The sequence below is a fragment of the Borostomias antarcticus genome (genome assembly GCF_949987555.1).
Source record: "Borostomias antarcticus genome assembly, chromosome: 15".
NCBI classification, from domain to species: domain Eukaryota; kingdom Metazoa; phylum Chordata; class Actinopteri; order Stomiiformes; family Stomiidae; genus Borostomias; species Borostomias antarcticus.
The window spans coordinates 17,279,537-17,307,262 of NC_140248.1; the positions used below are offsets into that span (position 1 = coordinate 17,279,537).

The 27,726-nt window shown below is 48.8% G+C and overlaps 1 protein-coding gene across 1 annotated transcript in view; it reads left to right on the plus strand.

Annotated features, from left to right (window-relative positions):
- The window catches only part of nrip1b (nuclear receptor interacting protein 1b), a 37,725-nt gene extending 24,133 nt beyond the window's left edge, over positions 1–13,592 (plus strand). Inside the window, exon 2 of the mRNA XM_084449947.1 lies at positions 7,184–13,592. Within this exon, the coding sequence (XP_084306073.1) occupies positions 7,687–11,421 (3,735 nt within the window). The 5' untranslated portion in view covers positions 7,184–7,686 and the 3' untranslated portion in view covers positions 11,422–13,592. The remainder of the gene's footprint in view (positions 1–7,183) is intronic.
- Positions 13,593–27,726: the final 14,134 nt, after the last annotated feature.

A 27,726-nucleotide genomic window follows, 5' to 3' on the forward strand; every position in this document is an offset into this window, starting at 1 on the left:
AGGGGGCAGGTGTAGGGGTGTAGGGGGCAGGTGTAGGGGGGTAGGGAGTAGGTGTAGGGGGGTAGGGGACAGGTGTAGAGGTGTAGGGGGCAGGTGTAGGGGGGTAGGGAGTAGGTGTAGGGGGCAGGTGTAGGGGGGTAGGGAGTAGGTGTAGGGGGGTAGGGGGCAGGTGTAGGCCTAATCCCATTTACAGTAGGTGTCCAGTAGGTGATTATGCTGTCAACGGGACTGGTGCAGCCGGTGACTTTCTCCCAAAAAGTTACGCATAGTCGTTTTATCCTTTAGCAGAGTGTTGTTTGAATGCAACAGTATTTTTTTTAAGCTAAACTGGAAAAAAAAAAGCTGCCAAGCAGAGAAAAGAGAAGCCATTTTGGATTAGTCCGAAGAAATGACCCGAAATAGCCCATTGTGCCCAAATCGTGCCCCTCCTCCGCCATTCTCTTTCACCCCCTCGGAGCGAGCATTAGGATGATTTAAAAACTCCCTCAGAAGTAGGTCAGCGCAGGCATTAAGGATGGAGAAATGATGGCTGGGACATGTCTCCTCTCTTCTCCCTCGCTTGTGCCGCTGTCACTGGCCAGCTTATTCCAAAACCGTCCCAAATGAGTCATTCCACAATCAAGTAAGACTCCTTTTAACCCAATCACGCCACATCTTGCTGACTCACAGCGGGAGCAGCTCCGGATGTTCGCCAGACCACATTATGGAAATGATTCATTAAAAGCCACCGTTCTTCAGCCGAGCAGCTCCTGGGCTGTGGGCCGGCGGGCGCTGGGCCGGCTGATTGGTCCTCCCCCGCAACATCGATGGTGGGGGGGGGGGGACTTGAGATCGACCCCTGTGTGTTAGTATTGTACATGCGTACGTCCTGCACACAGTTACATGTATCAGGGCCCACCATTGTTTTCCTAATGCCAAGTACATTTTGCTTTGTATAAAAAACTACGCTTGGCGTCTCAGTAAAAGTACAGTCTATTCTCCTCAAGAAGCTGTACGCTTTCTACAGTTCAGAGCTTGAGGTGTTTAGTTTAGTTGAGTGGGTCTTCTTATTGAGACCATGTAGAATGCATTCAGCATATTAGAGATGTAACGGTAAGAACATTTCATATCACGATTATAGTGACCAAAATTATCACGGTTATCAGTATTATCGTGGTATCATAAAATCTGCTAAACATTTTCAAAAACTGCTGATACACTGAAATCATTTCAAAATGTTCGATTGAAAACCACAAATAAAATTAGCAGCACTATGCACTCTTTTTTGCATAAACATTAAAATAAAGTGTCTTGGAGACTTGCTAACTTTGGTTGATGATGGACAACGTTTTACAGTTAGTCTTTCAAAGCGCGGAAATCAAACACGGTTTTGATGATAATGGTATCGCGATAAATTTAATTAAATTCCAGCACGGTTTATCATTATACCGGATATAGTTACATCCCACAGAAACATGAATGAATGGTTGATATTCTCTGTGCTTATAACAACACTGTTAGAACACCAACCTACTCAAAACAAGGCTAGCTACATTCAACCATGTCCACCTCTTAACATTTGGTTGATTTTACTGACCGCTTATAAGACGACCGATTTCGTTCAACAACCGCACGACGACATGCATCAGGGGTTGGTTCACTGGGCGCTTGTCTCTCTGGTGCTTGTCTCTCTGGTGCGGTGGCCTATATCCCTCAGCCATCATCACCAGGCTGCTCCAGATGCCTTCAAAGGCTCTGTTTTGTTCTCTAGCATGATGGCCACAGGCCAATCACTGCTCTGGCTTCCACCAACCTGAACCAACTTCAGCCTTCCAACATTTTCTAATGGAAAATGTGTGTCGCTTTGGGGCGAACATAATAAGTGTTTTGAACGGACGATGTTGGCTTAGGATTACCTCCGAGCCCGCGTAGAAACGAAAGCTATTGATACTGGCCACGGCTCATTAAGGAAGGAATGTGTGTATTTTAATCAACTCACTAATTTCTCTCCTCTCAGGAAATAGCCCTTGGGTGGGTCTTCCATCCAGCACACAAATATTTACTATAGACACAAACATTGTGATAGCCCTGGCTATGCTCTCTTGGGTGAGGGGGGGTTAGTTCCCCTCCAGGTCTACGTTCCAGGGTACGGGGGGAGGGGCTGGGGATTGATATCTCCCTGGGTCACTTGGGTTTGTCCCTGGAAGTCTGCTGGGCAGTGGGCACTGAATCGCTTAGATGACTCATGGCATCAGCGTGCATGAATTCTCCTGCAGGCCTCGGAACTCCCTGTTCTGATACGGGGCCAGTTAAAAGTTCAAACCTGGCTTGGACCGGCCCAGACGCAGGGCGCAGAACACAGGTGCTCAGTCAGGACAGGACCTTTCTGGCCTGGACCGGCCCAGACGCAGGGCTCAGAACCCAGGTGCTCAGTCAGGACAGGACCTTTCTGGCTTGGACCGGCCCAGACGCAGGGCGCAGAACCCAGGTGCTCAGTCAGGACATGACCTTCCTGTCCGGAGAACCCGCTCAGCTCACGCTCAGGTGCTACTGTATGTGGAGTCGCCCGTGTTTTTATCATAGTCTAGAGAATTGTGTTTTACTGTGTGCGAAAAGTGCAGCTTTGTGGTATTCTGATATTTGTTTTATTATATTTAGCCTATTTCTTTTGTGTGTGTGTGTACGTGTGCGTGTGTGTGTGTGTACTCTGTATGCGCATGTGGGTGTACGTGCACTATGTGTGGGTTGTTTAGTCAATGCATCCTTAGAATTGGGTCAGAGTGCCCTAGTTTTCACTGTGTATGTGTGTGTGTGTGTGTGTGTGTGTGTGTGTGTGTGCGCGCGCGTGTGTGTATGTGGGGTGTTTCAATGTTGTTGTTTTGTCCTGATTGACTTATCTCCTAAACATATTTTTTCGCTCTAGCCCCCTGCTGTTCAGTAGCCTGTTATTCTCATGTTTACCTCTCTCAAGGTGAGAGAGAGCTTTTAATTCCACTTTCCTCCGATGTGGAAGTCCGCCCGCACCAGGTTTGAACAATTGCATTTGGCCAGGTAGCTCGCCTTTTGTCTTATTTAATCATGTCAGGGCCATATTGAATTTACAAATGGCGGACGCGCTGCATGTGTAAGTGAGCTACCCCCGTTGAGTATGTGCAGCTAGGCTAGGCTGCAGATTACATGATATAATACTGTTTAGGCATCGGCCCTCCTTTTAAATTCCTTTAACCTTGACTCCCCTTTGATGCAGGGAGAGAACACATCTGCCAGCCTGGTGTCAGGCATTAGTGATACACAGTTGCTCGGGCGGCATTGTCACTTTTTATTAACGCCCAGAGCTTTGCATGGACACCAGCTGTTGCGTGGCGTGGAAAAGCCTCCGCAGTGCGAACGACCTTGACTTTAACAGCTCCTGTGGCTCCTTCCCGGTTCTAATTCTTTTGTTTTGACTCATACATTTTAAATGGCTTAAATGGATTACCATTCTTGACAATGAAGGTCATTTGGGGAGTCTCGTTTTGAGGGCAGGGTGAGGGGCGGGGCCTATTGGGGGTGATGGTGCGATCAATCTGCAGGGGGGGTTGAAGGTCAGACTCGGAGATCTAATCCCTGACATCTGCATCAGGTCATATTCACGCCGGTTTTCTGGTAATTTCACATAGAAAACGGCTGATAGTGCAGTGACCTTCCTGTTCCTGGTGTCTGGGAGTGAGAGGAGAGAGGGAGAGAGGGAGAGAGGGAGGGAGGGAGGGAGAGAGAGAGAGAGAGAGAGAGACCGGCGATGATGAAGCTCTCCTTTCCATAGCTGCCCTCCCTCTCGCCCGTGGCCACTGTAGTAAAAATCACTTTAGAATGCGTCGGCCGTGTCATTGTGTGACATTGTCAAAGATAATGGATAATCACCACGGTAACCTGAGAGAGGCTCATTGGCCCTGCTCGCGTCTCACTGTGGGGGAGGGGTCAGGCTTTTGGGGGGCCACCACCAATGAGATGACATGTTAACAGATGTGTAAGGTCATTTTCAATATGTACGGCAGGAGAGATAATGTAATAGTAATACACACACACACACACACACACACGGGACAGCCTGTCTCCTGTCCTGGAAGGGAGTGTCGGGGGGTGGGGGGGAGTGCTTTAGGGGCTTGCTTTAGAGGACAGGCTACATATATTAAGGTCATTTATTAGTTCACGGAGCACAGTCGTGTGGAGAACATATTTTATCCCGCCCTTGCTGTTGCGGGGCCGTGTGACCTGGTCTCTGTCATTGCTGATGGGTCCCCGGGCCCCCGAGGGCCACCGTTCTTCAGAGAGGCCGACACTTTCAATACAATAAATACAGAGATATGAATGCAGTCAGCCGTGCCTTTCAACTGTTTATGCATGAATTAGGGAGGAATATTTAGCCTGGCCCGACGCAAGGTCAGCTCTAAATCCCAAGGTCCAACGCCAACAGTTAAGATCATGAACCGCATTTAACATTGGAATTATGCATGCGCCTCCTAAACACATTTATAGTATGTACCTGTTTTGCTGCTAGGCCGACCTTATGGACCCGGCGTGAGTCCTCCAAACTAAGTTGACGGTAAACATTTGTTTACTTGTTTACCAGGCGACGATGTGCTCCACTGCACGTTCCGTTTTTAATTGAGTTAAGCCCCCTGGCGGGAAATAGACCTAATCCTGCCATCTGTGATTAGCAGGACAGCAGACCTGGGATGGCCCGGTGTGACAGGTTGGCTTTTGTTGTCGTTAGATTAGGGTCAGCAGCTTAAAGCTGGCTTTGAACTGTAACCGACGCTGATGGGCCACTCTGGGTGGAGTCTCGGTCCCCCTGGCCAGACTTGCTCCTGGGCATGGTCGGCCGGTCTGCGGGGGGGGGGGGCTGGCGTCGTCGTGGACCGCCGTCGTGGGCGGCCTGAAAAGACGCGCTCAGTCGCCCTCCTCCGTCTCTCTCCCGGCACAGCTTCAGCGTCTGGGTGTCGGCTGGATGTCGGCTGGCTGTCAGCTGCGTGCCGGCTGGATGTCGGCTGGGCGTTGGCTGGGTGTCGGCTGGGCGTTGGCTGGATGTTGGCTGGATGTCGGGTGGATGTCGGGTGGGCGTCGGCTGGGCGTTGGCTGGATGTTGGCTGGATGTCGGCCGGGCGTCGGCTGGGTGCCGGCTGGATGTCGTCCGGGCGTCAGCGGGGTCGGCCGGTCTACATTAAGTCTGGCGCTAATCCCGGCTCGTTTTCAAGGCGGCATTAAAGTCCATCTGATACGGACATCTGAGATCATCTAACTTCCGTAGTTTGACGTATTTCCGACTCAAACAGGCAATAGAGGCAGGACATAACATTTAGAGGAATTTGATTGGAACACTGACAAGTGGGCGGGTTATAACAACTTCACATAGATTTGATAGGCGGATAGCGTTGATTGACGGGTGGATGTTGTGAGATTATTGGTTGACCTTGTTATATATTGTCGAATAGGTACACACTATGACCAAGGACGTGATCCAAAATCGTGTATAAAAAATATATATTTCACTGCGTCTTTAAAGGGTGCCCCCCTGTGGACCTGGGCCGTACTGAGGGGGCGGATGACAGCCCAGATTACAGCCCCGCCAGGTCGCCGACGGCCCGGCGTCTACCGATCCCCCGGTGTTATTTAGGCTCGACCGCGCTGCTGACCTTCCATCATAATCAAGGGCTGCTTTCCTGCCGGCCGGCTCTCTCTACGGTCCTCTGTCCGCTCGGCCGAGCGCAAAGGAGACGATCTCCGAGGTGAGACGTTCTCCGGCAGCCGAGGGGAGGCGGAGACTCTGTATTAATTAACCTTTACAGAGCGCGGCCCCGACTGTCGGAGGTGTCCCGTATCCACGGAGACCGGCCTGACAGGGTTCAGAGCAGAGGTCTCCCAGGGCAGCGCCGCTGACACTGTCATGGCAACGGTGTCCTGCGTGTCAGAGTCCCGCCCCCCCCCCCCCCCACCACAGACAACCTGGCGGTGGCGCGGCATGACAGGTGCACCTGATCCTCACACACATGCGGGCGCAGACACACACACACACACACACATCAAACCCACGCACAGCTGACAGCCTAGACTGATTCAACACCATTGGCTAGTGACAATTGCGAAGGATCCTGTATTGCTGTATTGATCCTGTATTGCAAGTAAACAAGACTAATGTGAACTCCATTGAGCTCAGAGTGAGTGATAATATAGAACTCTTAACTGAAGAATTGTTTCTAAATGTTTAAAAAAAAAATACGTTGTCATTGACACTGAAAATTGCCATGGCAACCTGACTCCTGCCCAGACTGACCTCACCAGGGGCAGGAGAGGGATCTAACTGCCCTCAGCAGGGGCAGGAGAGGGATCTAATTGCCTTCACCAGGGGCAGGAGAAGGATCTAACTGGGCAGGTTAGATTAGGCCAGGGCTCGCTGTCGGCAGGACAGCAAGGACTGAGCCCAGGTGGGTGGGCATTAAGTCTGTCTGTCTGCGGTAATAAAGTGTGTGTGTGTGTGTGTGTGTGTGTGTGTGTGTGTGTGTGTGTGTGCGTGCGTGTGCGCACGTTTACGTGCACGTGTGTGTGTGGGTGGGCGGGTGGCAGCTGCTGAGTGAGAATGGAGCCAGGGTTGTGAGATGCTGCTCAAGTGCGAGGCGGGGGGGCGGGGGGATTATCCAGTGAAATGACTGAGGCTGCATAGGAAGTGATTCCTCCTCTCTCAGGCCCTTCACTCCTGAAAGACGGCGCAGACACATCGCGACCAGGGGCTTATCGCTCAAGACCTGAATGTTTTCAGGATAGTGGGCTTGAATTTTCAATTTGAATCCAATCAAGCCTAATCTACATTGGTGGTCTGGTTAGATGGTGGGGGGGGGGGGGGGGGCATGTTGGGGAGAGGGGGGGGGGCTGTGCGCAGTCAAACTGATATGTTGCTAAGTAACAGGGACGGCAGACAAGGTGTTGAAATGAATGTGATGCAGTGCGTGCAAATCCCAGCTCCTCACACTGTGTTCTCTCTCTCCCTCTCTCTCTCTCTCTCTCTCTCTCTCTGTCTCCATCTCTCTCCCTCTTTCTCCCTCTCTCTCTCTCCCTCTCTCTCTCTCTCCCTCTCTCTACCTCTCTCTCTACCTCTCTCTCCCTCTCTCCCCCTCCCTCTCTCTCTCTCTCTCCCTCTCTCCCCCTCCCTCTTTCTCTCTCTCTCTCGTAGGTCCCTGGGTCTGAGGCCAGGCGAGTAGAAAGGTGTGTCCAGCAGGAGACGGCCTCACCGGGCCTCCCGGCTGGCATCCCAAACATCCTCAGCTGCACGGAGCTCGTCAACGCCGCGGCGGTGAAATCCTGCTAACTCCTCGCTCGCCAGTCACTCGAGCACCCCCCCCCCACTCCCCCCCCCCCCCCCAGGCCCGCGCGTTCTGGGAGTGCCCGGTGTTCGCAGGAACGCCGGGGAGAGCTGGCTAGCACCAAAATGGCCACCACCACACCCACAGTTTCACTGGCCTAGTGGCTCCGCCCCACTTTGGTGAGCGGCTATATCACAACAGTGGGTCACACCCCCTCGACCTCTAAAGACTCCTCTGGTGGACCCCACTGCCACCAGCACCACCTCTTCTTCTTCTCAGTATTTGGATGTACCCGCAGACCTGATGACCTAGTAGTGGACGTTGTTTACCCAGTAGCAGTGTTGAACCATACGAGGGGATCCTAGTATTGAACATGACTCATGGAGAGGAGCCTGGCCCTGAGACACACACGGATTCAGCTGTTCTAACTTATCTGGAAGGTTTACTGATGCATCCCGTGGCGGCTGGACCTGGGGCCACAGCAACCAGGAGGTCAGAGGCTGCCCACGGCAACCCGGAGCAGGTCAACAAGGTGGCCCAGCCCTTCCAGCTGCCCCATGGCCCCGCCGCTCCCAAGCCCGGGAACGGGCCCTCGCTGGGGGCCTCGCAGCACCTCAAGAAGGCCAGGCTACTCTGCTCCGGAGCCTGGAACCAGCCGGGGACCCAGAGGCTGAGCTCGCCCCCCGCGGAGCTCAACGGACAGGGGGCGGGGCTGCCGAACGGGGCCCTGGAGGGCTCTCCTCACGGCGGGGAGAGCACGCTGCTGGCCTCCCTGCTCCAGTCCTTCAGCTCACGGCTGCAGAGCGTGGCCATGTCGCAGCAGACCGGCAAGCCGGCGGACCAGCGCTCCCCGCCCCCCGAGGCCCCGCCCCCGCCCTCCGCCGCGGCCAAAGAGGCGGCGCCGCCCTGCTACGGGACAGCGTCCAGCCGGCTGAAGGGCCTGATGAGGAAGAGCAAGCTGCAGAGCCACAGCGCCACGCCCTACAGCCGCCGAGGAGGAGGAGGAGGCCACGCCCCCGAGCGCCCGTCCGAGTCGCCGCGTTCCGCCCACAGCGCCACGCCGCCGTCCGCCGCCCCGGCCGGCGACGCCGTGTCGTGCGCCGAGCGCCTCAAGGCGGTGGCCAACCTGGTGAAGATCCGCTCCAGCCCGGCGCCATCGCCCAAGCCCAGCGTGGCGTGCAGCCAGCTGGCCCTGCTGCTGTCCAGCGAGGCCCACCTGCAGCAGTACTCCCGCCAGCACGCGCTCAAGGCCCAGCTGTCGGGCCGCTCGGCCAGCGAGCGCCTGGCCGCCATGGCAACGCAGCAGGGCCAGGACATGAGGCCGGCGAGTGCGGACGAGGCCACGCTCAGGGGCCCGGAGGACGCACTGGGCTCCTTGGCCAGCCAGAACGGGACGACGGCGGCGGCGGCGGCAGCGGCAGCGGCGCTCAACCGACCGGCGCTGGGCTCCAGCCAGCGGAGCCCCTCCCTGCTGCGGGCGCAGAGCTCGCCCCGCCCCCTCCCTCCCTCCCCGCCCTCCCGCTCCCACCCCCTCCCCCCCCACGGCCAGCACCCGCCCCCCAGGGAGAAGAGGGGCTTCGACTCGCGGCCCTCGCGCCCCCCCCAGACCTGCAGCAGCCTGCTGCTGCTCCTCCTCAACAACCACAACAGCCAGAAGCAGCTGACCAAGAACGGGCACCTGGAGGACGACTGCGGGGTCCTTCCGCCCAGCCGTGGCTCGTCCGTCACCTCTGACAGCGAGTGCTCCGTTCAGGGGCGGAGCCTGGCCAAGGAGAGCAGCGACGACGCCGAGAGCTGCTACTCCAGCTGCTCCCCCATCGACCTCTCCGTGAGGGGCAGGGCCTTCGCTGCCACCACTGCCACGCACGCCCGACCGGGGTCCGCCTCCTCCTCGGCCGCCGCGTTCTCCTCCTCCACCTCCTCCGCATCTCCCGCCGCCTTCCTCCCCGCCCGCGCCGCCTTCCCCCCCACCTCCTCCGCTGCCGCGTTCTCCTCCTGCTCCACCTCCCTCTCCACCTCCTCCTCCTCCTCTTCTTCCTCCTGCCTGGACAAGCTGACGGAATCTCTGATTAACAAGTGGAAGCCGGAACCTTCCGGGCCCAAGGCCCCCCAGGCCAAGGAGCTTGAGATGAGCCCGGAGCTGAAGTCCCACCCTAAGGTCACTCTCATGCAGCTGCTTCTGGAGCGCAGGAATAACGACAAGGTGAACAAAATGGCCGCTAATCCGGATTTGCCACACGCCGCCGGGACCCTCGGGGGCGGCGTGTCGCGGGGCCCGCCGAAGGGCTCGTCCCCCTGGGAGGAGGGTAGGACACACAGCCCCCTGGACCGGCCGGGGCCCCCGGCTCCACCCCTGGCGCTCTACGCCCTCGGCAGGGACCAGGGAGGCGCCCCGTCCCCCTACTCCTCGTACCCGTCCCCCCACGTTCAGTCCAGCCCTCTGGATCTGTGTAAGTCTAAACCCTACCCTGCTGAGAAAGCCTCCGATCCCGCCTTCAGCGCCAGTAAACTGTTGCAGAACCTGGCCCAGTGTGGCGCCGCCTCCCCCTCCCCGCCCATGACGCCCGGCAAAACCCCGAGTCAGGAGCCGGATGCGGGCCGGCCTCTGGCCCTGCTGGAGAGGCTCAACGCCCCCGTCCAGAGGAACGCCGCCACCCCGCTGTCGGAGGCCGCCTCGGGGAGCGGCACGCCGTTCGCGCGGCGGGAGGCCTCGCCCCCTTCCTCCTCGCAGCAGATCGAGAACCTCCTGGAGCGCCGCACCGTGCTGCAGCTGCTGCTGGGCACGGGCCCGACCGCCGCGCCTGCCTCTGCCGGACCCTCCTCCGGGGCCGGCGGCGGTGGGGGCAGACGGAGCGTGGAGGCGGCGTGCTTCGAGAAGCCCCGCAGCGCCTCCGTCGCCTGCGACAGCTCCGAGAGGCCTCTGGCCGACGTCAAGGTCAAAATGGAGCCCGTCGACGAGGTTGGCGTGTCCGCCGCCAGCGCCGCCGCGTCCGAGGACCCGTCGAGCAGGAAGAGGCGCGGTGGCCACGAGAGGCGCAGCCCCTCGTCCGAGGCCCAGCAGGACCCCCTGAAGCCGGAGCCCCGTCCGGCAGAGGTCATCGCCAAGTACGGCCTCCTCAGCCAGCTCCTGAAACAGCAGACCGCCACCTACTACACCAGCAGCGCCCAGACGCAGCCCCGGCCCGGCCCGGTCAAGGAGGAGCCGAGGGACCACCAGGGGCCCGGCCCCAAGAAGAAGCGTTTCTGCCCCGAGCTGGCCGAGAGCCTGAACAACAGCAGTCCACAGAGGGCGGGGGACCGAGGAGGCGGCAGCAGCAGCGGCCTGGCGCTGACCCCCCAGGATGAGCCTGGACACCGGCCGCTCCGGATCCCCAAGGAGGAGGAGGAGCCCCTGGCCAGGAGCCCCCCCAGCGAGGCCCTGCCCAGGGAGAGCAGGGGCTTCAACGTGCTCAAGCAGCTGCTGCTCTCCGACAACTGTCTGAAAGAGCTATCCCAGCAGCCCCGGGGGGCCGCCAGCCCCTCCGTCCGGCACGCCAACGGTAAAGCCAACGGGAGCGTCGCCGCCAATCAGCCGGGCTACAATCACGAGCTCCTCCCCCCGCCCTGGCACCTGCACGGCCCCCTCAGCTCAGGGCCCTCCCCCCTCCCCGGACACCTCAGACCCCTGCTCACCCCTCCGGCGGGCGACAGCTCCCGCCGCTCTCCCTGGGGGCGCCACCCGGCCCCGTGCCAGGACTCGCCCAAGCGGGAGCCTCCGCCCCCGGTCAAGCGGGAGATGGAGAGCCCGGTGCTGTGGGGGCGGGAGGAGGAGGAGGAGGAGGAGCAGGGCTGTGACTCCAGCCCCGACTCCCCGCGGCTGACCCGCTCCAACCCCATCCTGTACTACATGCTGCAGAAGGGCAGCGCCCAGCTGAGGAAGGAGATGATGAGGGACCAGGGGGAGGGGCCCCAGGGGCAGGGGGCGGGGCTAAGAGTGAAGGAGGAGCCTGTGAGTGACATGCATGCCTACGACCACAGACTGAGCTCCACCCAGCACTCCCCCCCTCCCCACAACGACAAGCACAGCCACAAGAGCCCGCGGCTGAGCCAATCATCTGACAAATGGTAGTTTTATGACAAGACTTTTATGAACGGAGAAAAGACAGAGGGGGAGCCATGTTTCTTTTTGTCTTCTTCCCCCCCACACCTTTTTTTACTGACTTGCCAAATTCATTGGTAGTTTGACGAGAATAAGAGGGCGTAACGCGAGAATGAGGATTTTAGGAAAGAAGAGCGGAGTGAATGAAAGAATATTTTCATTGCTTTATCATAATTGTAAGTGGTCGGGCTGTGGAAAGGTACGATATGGCTCTAATTTGAAGACAATATCAAATGACATCCACCAAAATAAGGATGTCCTAAGATTTTACACATGGCCCACTGGTTATATCCAGTCCATACAGTATGTACTCAAAGTCCTCCATTCAAAGAAGCGGTCAGGTTTTACTCCTATGATTTGTGTCTGCATATCACTATTGTGTCCTCCTTGTTGCCAGCTGTAAAACATTTATGAAGAACATTTCCAGCTGCATTTATTATTGATGACTCCAAAAATGTTAGCGCTCAGTTCACTGCATATTTATTTATTTTCCCCATCTTGAAATCTTCAGATAGACAGAGATCCATCAATTTTAGATTAGATTCTAAATAAAGTCATACCAGGGCAAGCACAGACGTCCATTACCAAAAGTACACTAGGGAGACATTTTTACAGAAGACCTTGAGAACAACGTTCACAGTGAAGTCTGTTCAGGTACCTGGGACTCCTCTGGGTTTGAAGGGCTTGTGTTGAATGCTACAGCACCCTCGCTCTCTCCAGAGAACACACAATTCAATGCATTTTGCTTTGATCAGAGTTAAATTTGTTGGGGGCTAAACGTTGACAGTGCAAATGCAGGGTAATGTTGTCTTAATAGATGGTATGTGACTTTGGAGTATTTGAAGCACAGGCTTGATGAGCTTGCCTGTTGATAATACAGTTTAGATTATGTGTGGGTGGCAATAGTTTAGTACAGGTTTCTGGAGCAACAGTTACAAGGCAGCAGTGTCTGTGAAACGGCTCCGTTCCAAACTGGTACAAACCAGCACAGCTTCCTCACTCATAGAAAGACGACTCTGAGTCATTGAATAAAGGTCACGCTTTTATTCTGAAATGATACAGTCACGATGTTGTACCCTGAGTTTGCACTGTCAAATTTCTTATAAGAATATGTTTATGGCATGTAATGAAAAATGTCAGTGTTGTTATCTGTTGAGATTTTCAGAGTATGTGAAGTTTATTTTAAACGTTTCTTTGATTCTTGTGCTTTTATGGACACATTTTTCTTTCTTGCCGTTTTTTTAGCTCATAAAATGTCAAAAGAATTGCATGGAAACTATGAGAAAAAACGCAGGTACATTTCAAAGCAGTCGGATTCGACGTGAACCTGCCACCCAATAATCACTGAGACATATTCGGTGTGTTTCGAGGGCTAATCTGATCTCTAGCTCGTCATGTTTGATTGTACTGTATTTTCTCAGTCTCAGTTTCGGTTTCACACACCGTGTTACCCATTTAGTCTTACATGTGACCTTTTTTAAATACATACATATGAAGTACATATGAAGTACATGTCTCTTCTATTATTAATACATTTTCACAATGGTTAAATATATTTGTGTAAATAGTACTTTCATTATGAAAGATGACTATTTTGTATTGTTGAAGAAAAAGATATTACCCTAGTTTTTAATGCCCTGAAATGTAAATATGATTATATGCGTAATAGTGTACATACAATGGCAGAGGATGCTATGCCCATTTTTTGGTTGGTTTGTTCTTTGCATGTGTCTCTATGTGGTAAATGATTATCTATCCTGCGCCGTGTTGTGTAATAATGTCTGACTCTCCTCACTGCTGCCTGTTGCATGCAGACGCATGGGAACTACCTGTGTATCCCTACTGGTGAAGGGGGGAATGTCAAGTCTTAAAATAGGTCTTTTTATCACAGAGAGAGGGTCCTTTAGAACATGAACAGTCCCTAAATAACCACAGATTGTTGAGCAAGTGGATAAAACGTGTGAAAATAAACGTGCATTGAATATTTTTGTGATTTTCTTTTCTGTTACTGGTTAACAGAGCTCTGAACGAGCTCGGGGGTTCTAGTGGAGATATGGCGTACAATCATAGACCTGCATTGTGCATCTGAGAAGTACATTTGTAGCAACAAAAAAAAAAAAGATGTTTCATTTTTCCATGTGACAACCTGAAACATTATCTCATTTTTTATGTTTTCATTTTTGGTGTTCATTTGCACTGATATCTCAAAAATAAAGTACTAAAATGCTTGACCGAGTTTGTTACTGTGTGCATGTTTCTAGACAGTAGCCTACTACAGTACTTTAAACTGTCAAATCAAGTAAAATAGAAAAGTCTAAGAACTGAGTCGATCAAAGAGAAAATAAGGTTGGGGCATTTATTGTTTATTGTCAGTCTGCTGTGTTGCATTCTGGGAAGCCAGAGGATGTCGCACATTTTCCACTAAAAAGATGTGGTTCTGAATCGGCTGCTGCTCACCACTGTACTGAACCTTAACAAAGGCAGGAAAGACATTGAAAGGAGGGAGGACATGTCATGGAGGTCAACAGATGTGCCCTGAATGCCTACACCATGGTATGCCTTTGATAGTCAAACCCACACCTCCCTCCCAGACCAAAATAGATCACATTATACAGTTAAAAAAGCACCTGAAGTCTCATAATTATCCCCTTCACGATGCTCTGCTGTTTCTGTAGCCTGTAGTTGGAGACTTCCAAAGGTGAGGGGGAGTTCAAGCCAAATGTCCCTCGCCCTGGCTTTCAATTTAAGTCTAGGGGGGTGAACAGGCGTGTTTTTGTCTGCTGTGCGGTTCTGAAATCCTTCACAGTTCCTCAGCCTGCTTCCCCTTTATTTAATCCTCCCCATGACTGACTGCACTCTCTGTAAACTCCCAGTAACCTTTCCCCTGACAGAACTTCTCCATCCCAAGATCCTTATCAGGCTTGAACCGCCAACAACCCCCTTGATTTCCTCCAACTGCCAAAACAGCGGCGCGCATAAAGGAGCGAGTCACAAGTTTAAACCGAGGTCAAGGTGTAAAACTTGACAATCGTCTGTTTGTCTGCGGCCTCGCTCTCTCTCTTGGAATTCCTGACCTCGACATGGGGCCACAAGGATGTGAATGCAGCACAGCAGGTCATTAATGACTCAGACCGAGTCAAAGGACTTCATAGTCAGGACTGACATTTCATAGTCATGAGGTTTTCAAAACAATTTCCTGCCATAGTCCTTTTGATGTGTTTTTTGTGTTTTTTTCAACCCTTTGAAACGGTCTGGTTCAGACTTGAGGATTTGTATCTAATCAATTAGTATCCCTTAGTGCCCCAAATGTCCAAAAGAGACCCCCCCCAAAATCGGATTTTTCTGAAATGTCTGTTCCTCATTGGAACCAGTGGTACTGCTCTCTCTCTCTCCTATTTGACAAATCCCTTTGTTTGTTCACATGGAGAACATACAGGCCTAACACTTGTCTTTTGTTGTCATGGCGATTGGTCTGAGCATATCCTCACAGATGTTCAATCACCCGTGCTCATTGTGTTTGAACTTTGAACACAAGGTTTGACCTTAGATGTTACGTAAACACACACACACTCACTCTCACACACACATACTCACACTCCCCATGGAGCAGTGCAATTAGCATTTTATGGTTCATGTGACCTCGTTTGGACAGGAGTGTCAAGACCACTTCATCTTGTTGCATCATTAAGCAAAAGTATAAATAAGAGTCAACACAATAACAGAGAAATGTTAAATGAGTCACAAGAAAGGTTGGCCTTTGAAATAATATTGGAATTATTTGATGAACAGTAAATGTTGCAGGCCAGAACTTCAAGACAACCAACAGCACTAGAGGAACATCAGATTACTCACAGAACAGCCTGAAAGAAGGTCAAATTTGTTTATTTTTCCATCCTTACCGGTTTCACAATGGGGCATTGGCTTTTGAAGATGTACCTCTTGTGAAGTCTGTGCCTTTACCCTCAAGGGTCGCGACCCCTTGACCCGACCGCCCTCTGCTTCCCGGCACAGGATCAAGCGCTGCCCTGCAGCTGTGAACCCCCCTCTGCTTCACGACCCCATTCTTCAAAGGGGCTCTGTAAATATGACAACTGGCAGCATGATTTGAGCACTCTCTTTTAATCACACCTGATAGCCTTTTGACCCCCTCGGGCCCCCAGGCCCCTCAGTTGGGCTGAATAAATGTTTGGGTAATTATTCCATGTCATAAATGAGTAATTATCTTGATGTGCAGAGCTTTGGGAAGATGAGGCCATGGTTACTGTGATAGGTTCAATTCAGTAGGTTAATATGGAGCAGCAAGAATAAAACAGTCTCCATACAGTAGGCCTGCACCTCTCTGATAGACAGACAAGTCAAGGAGGGGTTAACCCATGTCAAAGAAATTAGACTCAAGGGCATAAATTCACAAGTTTGTATTATTGATAAGGTCAAAGATGCTATTTTGTATTGCCTGCATACTGATGGTCAAGTGATTTCATGAAAACAGACTGTATAAAATATGTATGACGCATAAGAGCTCCTGCAGTCCGCAGCCTGTCCGTTTGACGGATCTTGGCTGACATTGAAAGAACATGGCTGACATCTGCAGTGTCAGACAAGCACAAGGGTAAATGTTTTACAAACTGGCTGGGGAGAGCTAGTGGTGTCAATCTCCTGCCTGCTAATGTTTTCTCATAAAGATACTCCCGCTTTTTCACAGAATGCATTCTTCCAGGACTTGACAGTTTTTCGCCTGCAGATTATTGATGTTTCACATGAATGAGCAGAATCGCATAAATAGACACTTGCGGATTTGGTTTTCAACAGTCATCCTCAATTATTTCTTTTTCATTTCATTCTGGCCTGCTGAATTCAAATTGAGACAAAACTGCAACATTTGTGGGCCTTATTGATGAAGCTATACAATGCTTAAGCTATCCCAATTATAGGCTTAAAAAACACACACAATGACTATTGATTTAACTAATTTCACCCTCTTAATTCTTTTTCAAAAGAAATGTAAAGGAAATGTGTTTCCCTGTGATTGTCTGTGTGCCCCAGCACACATGATGACATTGCGGTTGATCTCTGGGGTCATGAACTTTCCCAGTAAACATTTCTCAAAATCCCCACTCGAATGAGAGAGGGCGGTTCAGTGTCAACCAGTCTAGCTGAGACCAGATTGAGATGTGAACTTTGTGCTGAGGGGGCCAAGGGCCATTTAGGGGAAACATGCCAGATTTAACTCTGAAGAGTCTGTGATCTGTTATTCCACGGGTGAAGAGACAGAGACCAAACACCACCACATCTGGCATTCAATGTTTTTTTTGTAACATCTCCAACTGGCATAGCCTATTTATAAGGGTTGGACTGTGAAAGATGTGCAAAGGTGACCCAACTTTGGATGGGATGTGGAGGGATGGGACAGATACATTAATTTACACCAGTTAACTGAGCCACTAACCAGTTAGTGCCTGATTGAGTTTGGCCCCAACACAGAATGAACACAGTCATTATAGCATAGAACTAAATCAGTAAAAAACAAGCATGAATTCACGCCCAAGCATGCATGCATTCACACATAAGAGCCTCACAAACAAATATAAATACAAAAATATAGCTGCAAGCAGCAATAATGGGGGCCAAGCACAACGAACACATCAAAGGCAACAAGCGAAACATGCCGTACCCACATTTGAACAATGTGGTAATTAATGTCAATGAAAATACAATGAAAGTGCAATTGGGGTTGCTTTGCACAAAAGCACTTAGGCTTATATCGACATCAAAATTTAATAAGACGATTTTCTGTCCAATTAGTAAGTTATAGAGTATTCCATGGCCTACTCATACAAGGAATATGAACCACATTTGGCCACAGCCACCTTTAAGCATTTTTAGCTTGTTATAGCACCACCCTGTGGCCAATCAGCTTCATCTTTCTCCAATGATCATTAGGCATGCCCTTCTACCAACGTACCAAGTTTTGGAAAAATCATCATGGCAGTTAAGCCTAAACAGGAAATGAGCTCTCTAGCACCCCCATTCGGGCTAATAATGGAGGAATAGCCTCAGTTTATCTGTTGTGAAATGCCTACAAAGTTTCATGATGTTCCATCCAACCATTCAGAGCTTATTCACCTTCATGTGAAAAGCCACAGCCTCCGCAATCTTCAGTGGCTCATAGTGGCTCTTATATTTACATTTTCAAACTTTTGCCAAGATGGAACTTTAGACATTAGTCCATAGCTTGTGTGTACAGAGGTTCATGCAGATTGGTGAAACTTCCTAGGAGGAGATAGATTTTAAGCATTTTTCAAAAAATTCAAAATGGTGGAAAATCCAAATAACCAGAAGTTATGTGTTCTTGAGGCAAATATGTTCCTCCCGAGGAGAGGCATATATATGCAAAGTTTCATGTCTCTAGCTCAAACGGGGCATAAGATATGCCCATTCAAAGTTTGCCATTTAAAATGGTTGCTATAGCACCCCCCCATTGGCCAATCGATGTAAGACTTGTTCCATGGCGTCTCCGCATGATCCTCTACCATTGTGCAAAGTTTCGTAAAAAAACAGGACTTCAGATCTTCAAATTCAACGGATTGTCTGTCAAAGTAAATTATAATCTCAAACTAGTGATCGATGCTAACATGCTTATGATGCTAGCATGCTGTCTCAGCTAGTGCGCAGCATAGCCAGTGTTTAACAAAGCTAGCGATCGATGCTAACATGCTAATAACGCTAGCATGCTGTCTAGGATGACAGAGCTCTTGTTCAGAAGTGACAAAAGAACAGTTGAAAACACCATGCCCAACATGTTGGAATTCTATGTATGACAGTTTGAATCAGCTGGCCACTTTAAGAGACAAACTACCTGAAATGATGGAAAAACTTCAGCTCCCCCCATTAATAAAAAATATGTATACATAATCAATCAAGCTGTTGTCTTTTAATAGCTTTGCTTAGTTATACTGACATTCTGTGAGTGTTCTCCCTTTTTGTGGGGTTCACCAGAGCTTTGTGTATATCATATAGCCCAGACCTGAATACTCTACCAAATACACTATACCAAATTGAGAGAAAAAAGAAAAAAAATGCATTTCCTATATTTTAAATACAAAATACATGTATTGTATTTTGATACATTTTCTGGCACCAGTATTTTGTATTTTATTTTGATACATTTATTTGAGGGGTATTTTGTATCAAAATGCATTTTGATGTATTTTTGCTCATCTCTCACTGTAATAACTAACATTGATGGCAAATTTAATACAGCAATCACTGATAGTAGCCTATTATACATAAGGATATGATGGTCAACACAACTTAGTGAGACTTTTGTATGTTGCCCCCCTCCCCAACCGACCGACCAACCAATCAACCAATCAACCGACCAACCAACCAAACAACCACCCAACTGACCAACCAGCCAACCAAACAAACCAACCAACCCACCAACCGACCAACCAACCAACCACCCACCCACCCACCCACCCACCCACCCAACCAACCAACCAACCAACCGACCAACCAATCAACCAACTAACCAACCAACCAACCAACCACCCAAACAACCAACCACTAACCGACCAACCAACTGACCAACCAACCAACCGACCAACCAATCAACCGACTAACCGACCAACCAACCAACTGACCAACCAAACAACCAACCGACCAACCAATCAACCAACTAACCGACCAACCAACCAACCAACTGACCAACCAAACGATCAACCGACCAACCGACCAACCAACCAACCAACCGACCAACCAATCAACCGACTAACCGACCAACCAACCAACTGACCAACCAAACAACCAACCGACCAACCAATCAACCAACTAACCGACCAACCAACCAACCGACCAACCAAACGACCAACCGACCAACCGACCAACCAACCAACCAACCGAACCAACCGACCGACCGACCGACCGACCGACCAACCAACCAACCAACCAACCAACCGAACCAACCAACCAACCAACCAACCGAACCAACCAACCAACCAACCAACCAACCAACCGAATCAACCAACCGAGTGACCGACCGACAGCGAGCTAGAGCTGAAGGTCACAGCTAAAAACATGAACCATAGTTTGCTGTGTGTGTGAAGCACTACAGTCCACTACATAGGTCTAAACAGACCGTCCAAATCCCGCAACATCAGGTTTGGTTGGATTTCACAAGACCCAGCAGCTTGCCCTTTATCCAAACCCGGCCTTTAACTAGTTCATTCATTCAGATGTCATAAAATCAATACTTACCCTGCACTCAGATCTCAATACATGCTGAGAGGAGAAGGAGAGTGTCAGTGTTGAAGAGGTCAATAGCCAGGTAAACTGGCAATTGTAATTTGGTCAATTCTATCTTTTACCATCTTTTCTTTTTATTAAAATGTATAATTATGTTAATTGTAAGTATATTAATTGCAAACATTTAGGTAGTATTTAGGTAGTATTCTGCAAACCAATAGCTGGAATTCCTGACATAGATATTTCTAATCAGTCTACTTTTTCTTGTTGAACATAAAACTTTTTTTTACCACAACCTCAGTGCAAACAGTGATCAACCTCACATGAGAATCTTGTTGCATGAGTTTGGCCAGGTATGCTGTTATCAATAATGAACGTACATTTCATACGTCAGTGATAGATTCACGTGTCTAATGTTAGATGACTGGTTCAGACCCAGTATCTCTGTGTAACAGCGTGACATTCTCCTCTTTGTACAGGTGCTATATGTCTCCCTGGAGATAGAGGATGTTCTGAAGAAAGACCAGTGCGGCCAGTTTGGCACTTCTCCACCCCAATACCCAAGAGCACCTTCAACACACTTTGACTGGTCCACCCCAAGGGCAGCAAAAAGTCTGCAAAGCTTACATAGGATTTCTCTTGGATATCTCCATGGTCATTATGACATCTATAAAGAGAGACTTCGCATTTATAATTTGGAGCTGGGAAATGCATGGCAGTCCTTTTCTGACATCATCACGAAAAACAATAATAATGCACATGCTTTGTTTACCACTGTCGAAAGGCTAACAAACCCTCCTGTGTCACTAGCCTCTGAACTTCTATCTACCAGGGCCTGCAATGAATTTGCCTCATTCTTCACTGACAAGATTCTGAAAATTAGACAAGCAGGATGTGTTGTCCCAGTGTCCACTTAAAATCAATACCATGACACAATTTTATCCGGTCAACCATAAAACCCTGGAGGAAATTATACAATATCTAAAATCCTCCTCCTGTTGCCTTGATATTCTGCCTACAGGCTTTTTCAAAAATGTATTTAACTGCATGGCCTCTGATTTACTACAAATTGTAAACACATCTCTTCTTTCAGGTGTGTTCCCACAAACCCTGAAAACTGCAGCCGTCAGGCCACTCTTAAAAAAGAATAATCTAGACACCTCACAAATGAACAATTATAGGCCCATATCAAACTTCCCGTTTTTAACAGTTTTTCAACAGCTGAACAACTTCCTGGCACTAAATAATTGTTTTGATGTCTTCCAGTCAGGATTTCGACCACACCACAGCACCGAGACTGCTCTTGTTAAGGTCTTCAATGACATCCATTTAAACACAGACAATGGCAGAATTTCAGTCTTAGTATTACTGGATCTCAGCACTGTATTCGACACGGTTGACCACAACATATTACTAGGCCGACCGGAAAACTGGCTGGGAATTTCTGGCACAGTTCTAGACTGGTTTGAATCCTACTTGAAGGACAGGGACTACTTTGTGTCTATAGGCAATTACAAAACTGAGCAGACAAAAATGACGTGGAGTTCCCCAAGGCTCCATTCTGGGGCCTCTTCTGTTCAACATTTACATGCTTCCACAAGCTCAAATCATGGAAAACAACAAAATATGTTACCATAGCTACGCAGACGACACTCAAATTTATATCACCATATCACCAGGGGACTATAATCCCATTCAAGCGCTGAGTAAGTGCATTGAACAAATCAACGAATTGGATGTGCCAGAACTTTCTTCAATTAAACAAAAATAAAACTGAAGTAATTGTCTTTGGAGCCAAAGAAGAACGATTAAAAGTCAGCGCTCAGCTCCAATCAAACGAAGCCAGAAATCTTGGTGTAGTCATGGACTCAGACCTGAATTTCAACAGTCACATTAAGACAATTACAAGTCAGCCTACTGTTATAAAGAATCTATCAAGGATTAAAGGATTTATGTCTCAGCAGGAAAAACTTGTCCATGCATTAATCTTCAGTAGACTCGACTACTGTAATGGTGTGTTTACAGGTCTCTCTAAAAAATTGATCAGACAGGTGCAGCTGATTCAGAACGCTGCTGCTCGAGTACATGTACATCGCCTCACATGAACACAACATAAATTACAGATGCACTTATCACCATTCACCGCACATACACACACAATCCATCATCCACCATTTTTAAGCACACATACCTGATAAACATGATGATGACAGGGTAATTATCGGGGTGCTTTGTTAAGTGATGATGCCACGGCAGAGGGGACAAGCTCCTTCTAAAGTGTGCAGGTTTCCGGGCCAGGAAACCGTATCTGCGGCCTGATGGGAGCAGAGTGAAGAGTGGGTTGAGGGGTTCAGAGGTCATGAGCGACGGTACGTGCTCTGTGTGTAATGGTTTTTTGCTGTTGAGGTCTGAGACACGCGCGTGGGAAGGCTGATCATTTTGGAGGCATTGTGTGCGATGCGCGTGAGTTTGCTCCTATTGGAGGCAGTTAACATGTTAAAGACACAGTGAACGGGAGGGGAGAACAGGCTGAAGTGGGCTTTTGTAGTGCAGCAGAAGGAGGTGTGGGGCAACGGAAATCGCTCTTGAGTTTTCCGGATGGCAGAGAGTCTTTGTTGGCAGCACTTCTGGATATCAGTAGTGTGTTGCTCAAAGCTCAGTTTGTGATCAGGGTTAGTCCAGTGTATTTGTAGCACTCCGCCATTTCAACAGCTTCAATATTGGTGCAGGTGGGGTTGTGGGCGGAGTTATGAACTGTGCTTTGTATGCTGGGAGTGTTGATAAACAGTTCTCTTGTCTTTTGTTACAGGCTCAACTTCTCCATTGCATTAGTGTCATTCATACTGGGTGCTGCTGTCGCAGGGATTTACATAGTATAACTGTATGTCATCATGGCTGCCACAGGCGGACTAGGGGGGCAGCCATGTGCCCCACGGTTGAAAAATGTCACGCTTAAGTGCCCTCTTGAGTGTCGAAAACGCTATTGGCTGCCATTCACATGGGAAAACATGGCAAGAAAATTAAATAATGTGTCTTCATGAGTGCTCTGTTAGTGGATGAAATGTGATGCTGTGTCTTATGGAGGCCCTTCCAATGGTCTAACCCTGGCATTCCCTATGGGGCCCTTCCAATGGTCTAACCCTGACATTCTCTATGGGGGCCCGTCCAATGGTCTCACCCTGACTTCCCCTATGGGGGCCCTTCCAATGGTCTAAACCTGACATTCCCTATGGGGGCCCTTCCAATGGTCTAACCCTAACATTCCCTATGGGGGCCCTTCCAATGGTCTAACCCTGACATTCCCTATGGGGCCCTTCCAATGGTCTAACCCTGACATTCCCTATGGGGCTCTTCCAATGGTCTAACCCTAACATTCCCTATAGGGGGCCTTCCAATGGTAAATGGTGCCGTGATAAAGTGCCCTCTATGCTGCCACTATATAACAGTGTCCCAAAGGTGCCCTTTCCAGTAGAGAACTTGGGATGTAGTGCTACATGTATGTACGTGTAGAAAGGGTATCCCTACATGTGTGAGAATGTTGGATGGTTTCCTAATGGATGCCCCACCAGTGGAGGAAATGTGATGTGATGCCATATAGGTGCCCTTACAATGGGATAAATCTGAGGTTCCCTACAGGTGCCTTTCTGGTGAAAACTCATGAAGTGCCCTCTTAAATGCCCTTTCAAGTGAGAAGCGGGAAAAAATGGGTTGAAAAGTATTGAGGGCCTTCTGTGCCCCTTCATGCAATAAATTATGATGATGTGTCCTCTAGAACAAGATAATTTGATAATGTGTCTTAATGAGTGCCCTTCTAGTGGAGGAAACGTGATGCAACGCCCTATAAGGTATATGGTCTAAACTTGACCTTCCAATGGAAAGGGGTGCTGTTATGAAGGACCCTCTTAGATGCCCTTCCAAGAGAGAAATCACTATGAATAGCCCTTGCAACGAAGAGAAAAAAAAATTCCAGCAAAGAAAATGAGATGCAGTGCCCACAGTCTCCCCAACCTTACTAGGGAAGGCTTTCCCTTAGTGGGTGCCTTGACAACAGTCTAGGGGTGCCTCCAAATACTCAAACCCTGCCTACATTCAAAACGCATCGTAGCAAATATTTTCTGTGTTTTTGCAAGGGGCTGGTATCTAGCTAACATTTTGATGTTTCTCCATCTGTACTGTCACTATTTTTTCAATGTATCCTTTAGGTTAGGTTAGAGTAAGTCAGGTTTACTGTATTTGAACAGTTGATAAATAAATAGTTGCCAATGATGAAACAATAACATTTAAAATATGAATTCCCGTTGTTAAACGTACTATTCCATCCATTTCAGTTTTCAGTTTTAGACACACTCCCTCTCGAATGTTCAGATGAGTAGGATTCAGTCTGAGCTGTAACCCTGCATCCTACTCATAGACAGATTATGAAGTGATGGGCCCCTGGGCACAGACACGTAAAGGGCCCCCCCACCCATTTCATGTATTGCCTTTTTGAATCTGCCCAATGAGACAGAATCCAATTTGAAGATACTTTGGGAAAACTCACGATAAAAGCAGCTTTACCCAGCTGGGTTTTGATTCAAGGGGCCTCAAATCTGTGGACTTGCTTTTTGGATTTCTCCCCAAAAGAGTTGAATGGCCCTTATTACATGCCCCTCTAAAGTACTATAGATAAACACTCACTTAAAAAGTATCATGATGGTTTCTTTCTTGTGACATCTTCAAAGTGAATGTTGAGGCTATTGCTTCAGTTTTTCTGTAGGATTTTTGGGGCTCTGTTATTGACATGAATGACTAAGCCCTTTGATTACACTACTGTATGTGACAAGAAAGGGCCCACTGAGCTCTTGGGCCCCTGGACCTGGGCCTAGTAGACCTGGGCCTGGTAGAGGTGTGGTTATACTTTTAATCTGTAATGGATCACCTAGCCTGTATGATTAAGATTAACATATGTTAATCTTAATCAAGGATGAAGACTATTTCATCATACATGACGTATAATAGCTTTTTGCGCGCTGATGGGACCCCATCATGTCGTGCTGGTGCCCTTTCCTCCCCTGCCTTCAAACAGCGCCCGCCACTGTGTTGTATAGGTACAGTAGGCTACTCTGGCTGTGGCCTGGTGGCTCCTGGGAAGGATCCTGTGACAGACAACATGAACTCCCAGCCAGCAAGCTGGTGCTCTTGGAGCCAACACACGGGCACCGAGTAAGAGGACGTCCCACACCAACATACATGGATGCACTGAGGAGGGATGCAGCAGTGGAGAGTTCTGCGGAACTGGCTGGATGTATGGAAGACCGAGATGATTGGAGACTTCGCTGTCAAGCTCGTCTGAGGACGACCTAATGAATGTGGGGGTGCTGGACCGGGGTACCCAGATAGCAAGCGGATCTGGGCCATATATGGGCCGGAACTAAGACACAAGTGCCAGATCTGGCCTGTATATGGCCCTGATTGGATTGCTGTCTGGGCAGTGGCTCAGACGAGACAAGACACTCCTTTAAGCTTAAAACCCGTTCGAGAATTGGTATTAGGTTATTTGCGATGTATTCCTTGATTTACTTGGGGAATTGATTTATCAATTTGCTCCCGGATTGGCTCTCTGATCGGCTCCCTGATATCCTGACAGATGACTCTACTTCCTGCCTCTAGGTCAGACTATGCATATGTTTGTGCCCAGACAAGAGAGCTTTTCTGAGGGAGGCCTACTGGCTGCTCAAGGTAACCTTCACACACTCTGGTGGTCAGCCAATATTTCAGCATGCACACATAAAAGTATAAAATATTGATTAAGTAGCAGTGCTGAAAATTGGAAACCAGACTAGGTGATTTACAATGCTACTTGATTTACAAAGTGGCATCATTTTCATGAATCATTTGCTTTTCCTCATTTATCCTCGTGGTATGTGAATCTATCGTTATGCAACCAGCACACCCAAATTAGGTACTATGTTGCCATCTGCTGGACAAACGTTGAACCTTCTTTTGCACAGGAGTGTATTGGGTAAGCATGGTGTTGTAGGCTATGTACAGTATTGTAAGCCATTGTTTTAAGACTGTAACCCATTGCAAAATAACAATGTCCTATTCAATTAAAGTGTATGCTGTGAAAGACTGAAAATATCATTTGTATCTGAAATACAAGTCATTGAAATGTATCCTTATAATGTAGGATGGAAATGTCAATCTCAACATTCTTCACACAGCAAGCTGATGAATTTTACTTAAGTGACACCTACTCCAGCAGTCCCTGAACATCTGAAGCACGATCCACTTCTATGGGGTCGGAGTGCTCTTGTCCTAACTATTGTGCATAGCAATTGAAAGATCTGCGTGCTATCTGCCAGGAATAATAAGGCCACACATTAGACCGTACTGCAAATAAAGGCCCTTTTGCACTAGTACAAACAAGCACAAACTAGTACAAACTCTATGATGCTGAGCCGATGTGAGACCCAGTAACACACTGGCCTAGTTACATTTCTATATCTACTGCACGGGGGGGGGGCGTCCGGGGGCTCTTGTCATTTCTGTGTGTTGTGACAGGAGAGGGGGTGAGTGATGCCCTCTACTGGCGAGACCTGATCTCAAAAGAGCGTGATGTGGGCTTCATCACTCCATACCTAGATACCGCAAGCCACATTGTGGTCCACAACGGTGAGCTACAGAGGAAAGCAACAAAGACCGGATGTGATATTTGGCAAACGGTTGTTTCTAGGTCTGCATCTAACAGATCATGCGATGAAACTATGGTTTTGGCTGCTAGTCATACAGTATATCATCTTTCCTGTGAGCATGTTTCTGAGAGAGTGTGAGATTACAAAGGAAATGATCATTTCCTCTCGCAATGATCAGATACAGAACAACTGTGTTTCATGTTTCGACAAGTGGTGCGTCATATGCCTCTGCAACATACTGTACCGCCTCTTCAAGCTACCCAAGAATAGAAAGAACAGCAGTGCTGTCATAGCTTACAAAAGAACTGTCCCTGATCTCCCTGGCCATCATTTGAGGCGTGTGCTTGATTAAATTAGATTATCGGTGGAAGCTACCACATGACAGGAACACACTTCCCACTAAATTGCTCTAATGTCTTAAAAGCTGTTTGTTTGCCGTTGACATGGTATTCACGTAGTGTAGTACTTTAGTGATATCCATTGTTTCTGCTTGACCCCTGCAGAGAGATGAGGTCAGTGTCTGTGGATGGAGAAATGGCAGCTGTACTCCAGTAGTCCCAGTTCTCTAGCCACAGCTCAGACAAACCTGCCAACTGTGCTTCACAGCTCGTCTATATCATTGCATTCTCCTAAACCCATTGTCCATTTGGACCGTCTGTTTTTTCAAATACACCTCATTCATTCATTCATTCAAAAGTTTATTTGGACAGGACAATGTGCACGTACATAAAATGTTCAAGAACATAAAAATGTAGGCCTACACCAGATTTAGCTCAGAGCTACATTCCATCTGTAGTCTTACATGAAAAAAAATAAAAAATATAATCAACTAACTGACAACACATGACTCAAGATGAAAGATTTCTTTATTTGTCACATGTAACGTACGTGTACAGTCACAGTGAAATGTTACTGCCCACTCCAAGATTATGATCAAACAGATAGACTCCAATACTCAATGTACACATTTACAAGTTACACAATAAGTACCATTTCCATACAGTGTAAAATAAGGGTAAGAAAGCTTGGTTTGGCTGGATTTTGTATGGGGGGAGGGTGTTATGCACATGCTATAGCTACAGTATAATAGCTAATAGCTTCTTCAAGAAGTACTACCATGACCCTTCCTCTTAAGCACCTATTGTATTTGTATTTTGCTGCTCTTGCACTTTGTCTTCAACACTAGATTATGCTCTTTGTCACTTGTTTAGAAAGGAAATGCACTTGTGAGTTCTGGCGAGTAGTGGTACACTGACTCCCTATGTTAAATGCAATTATTGTAAGTCGCTTTAGATAAATGTGTCTGCTAAATGACTGTAATGTTATCTAAAACCATGTTGGGCTGTACATCTACATA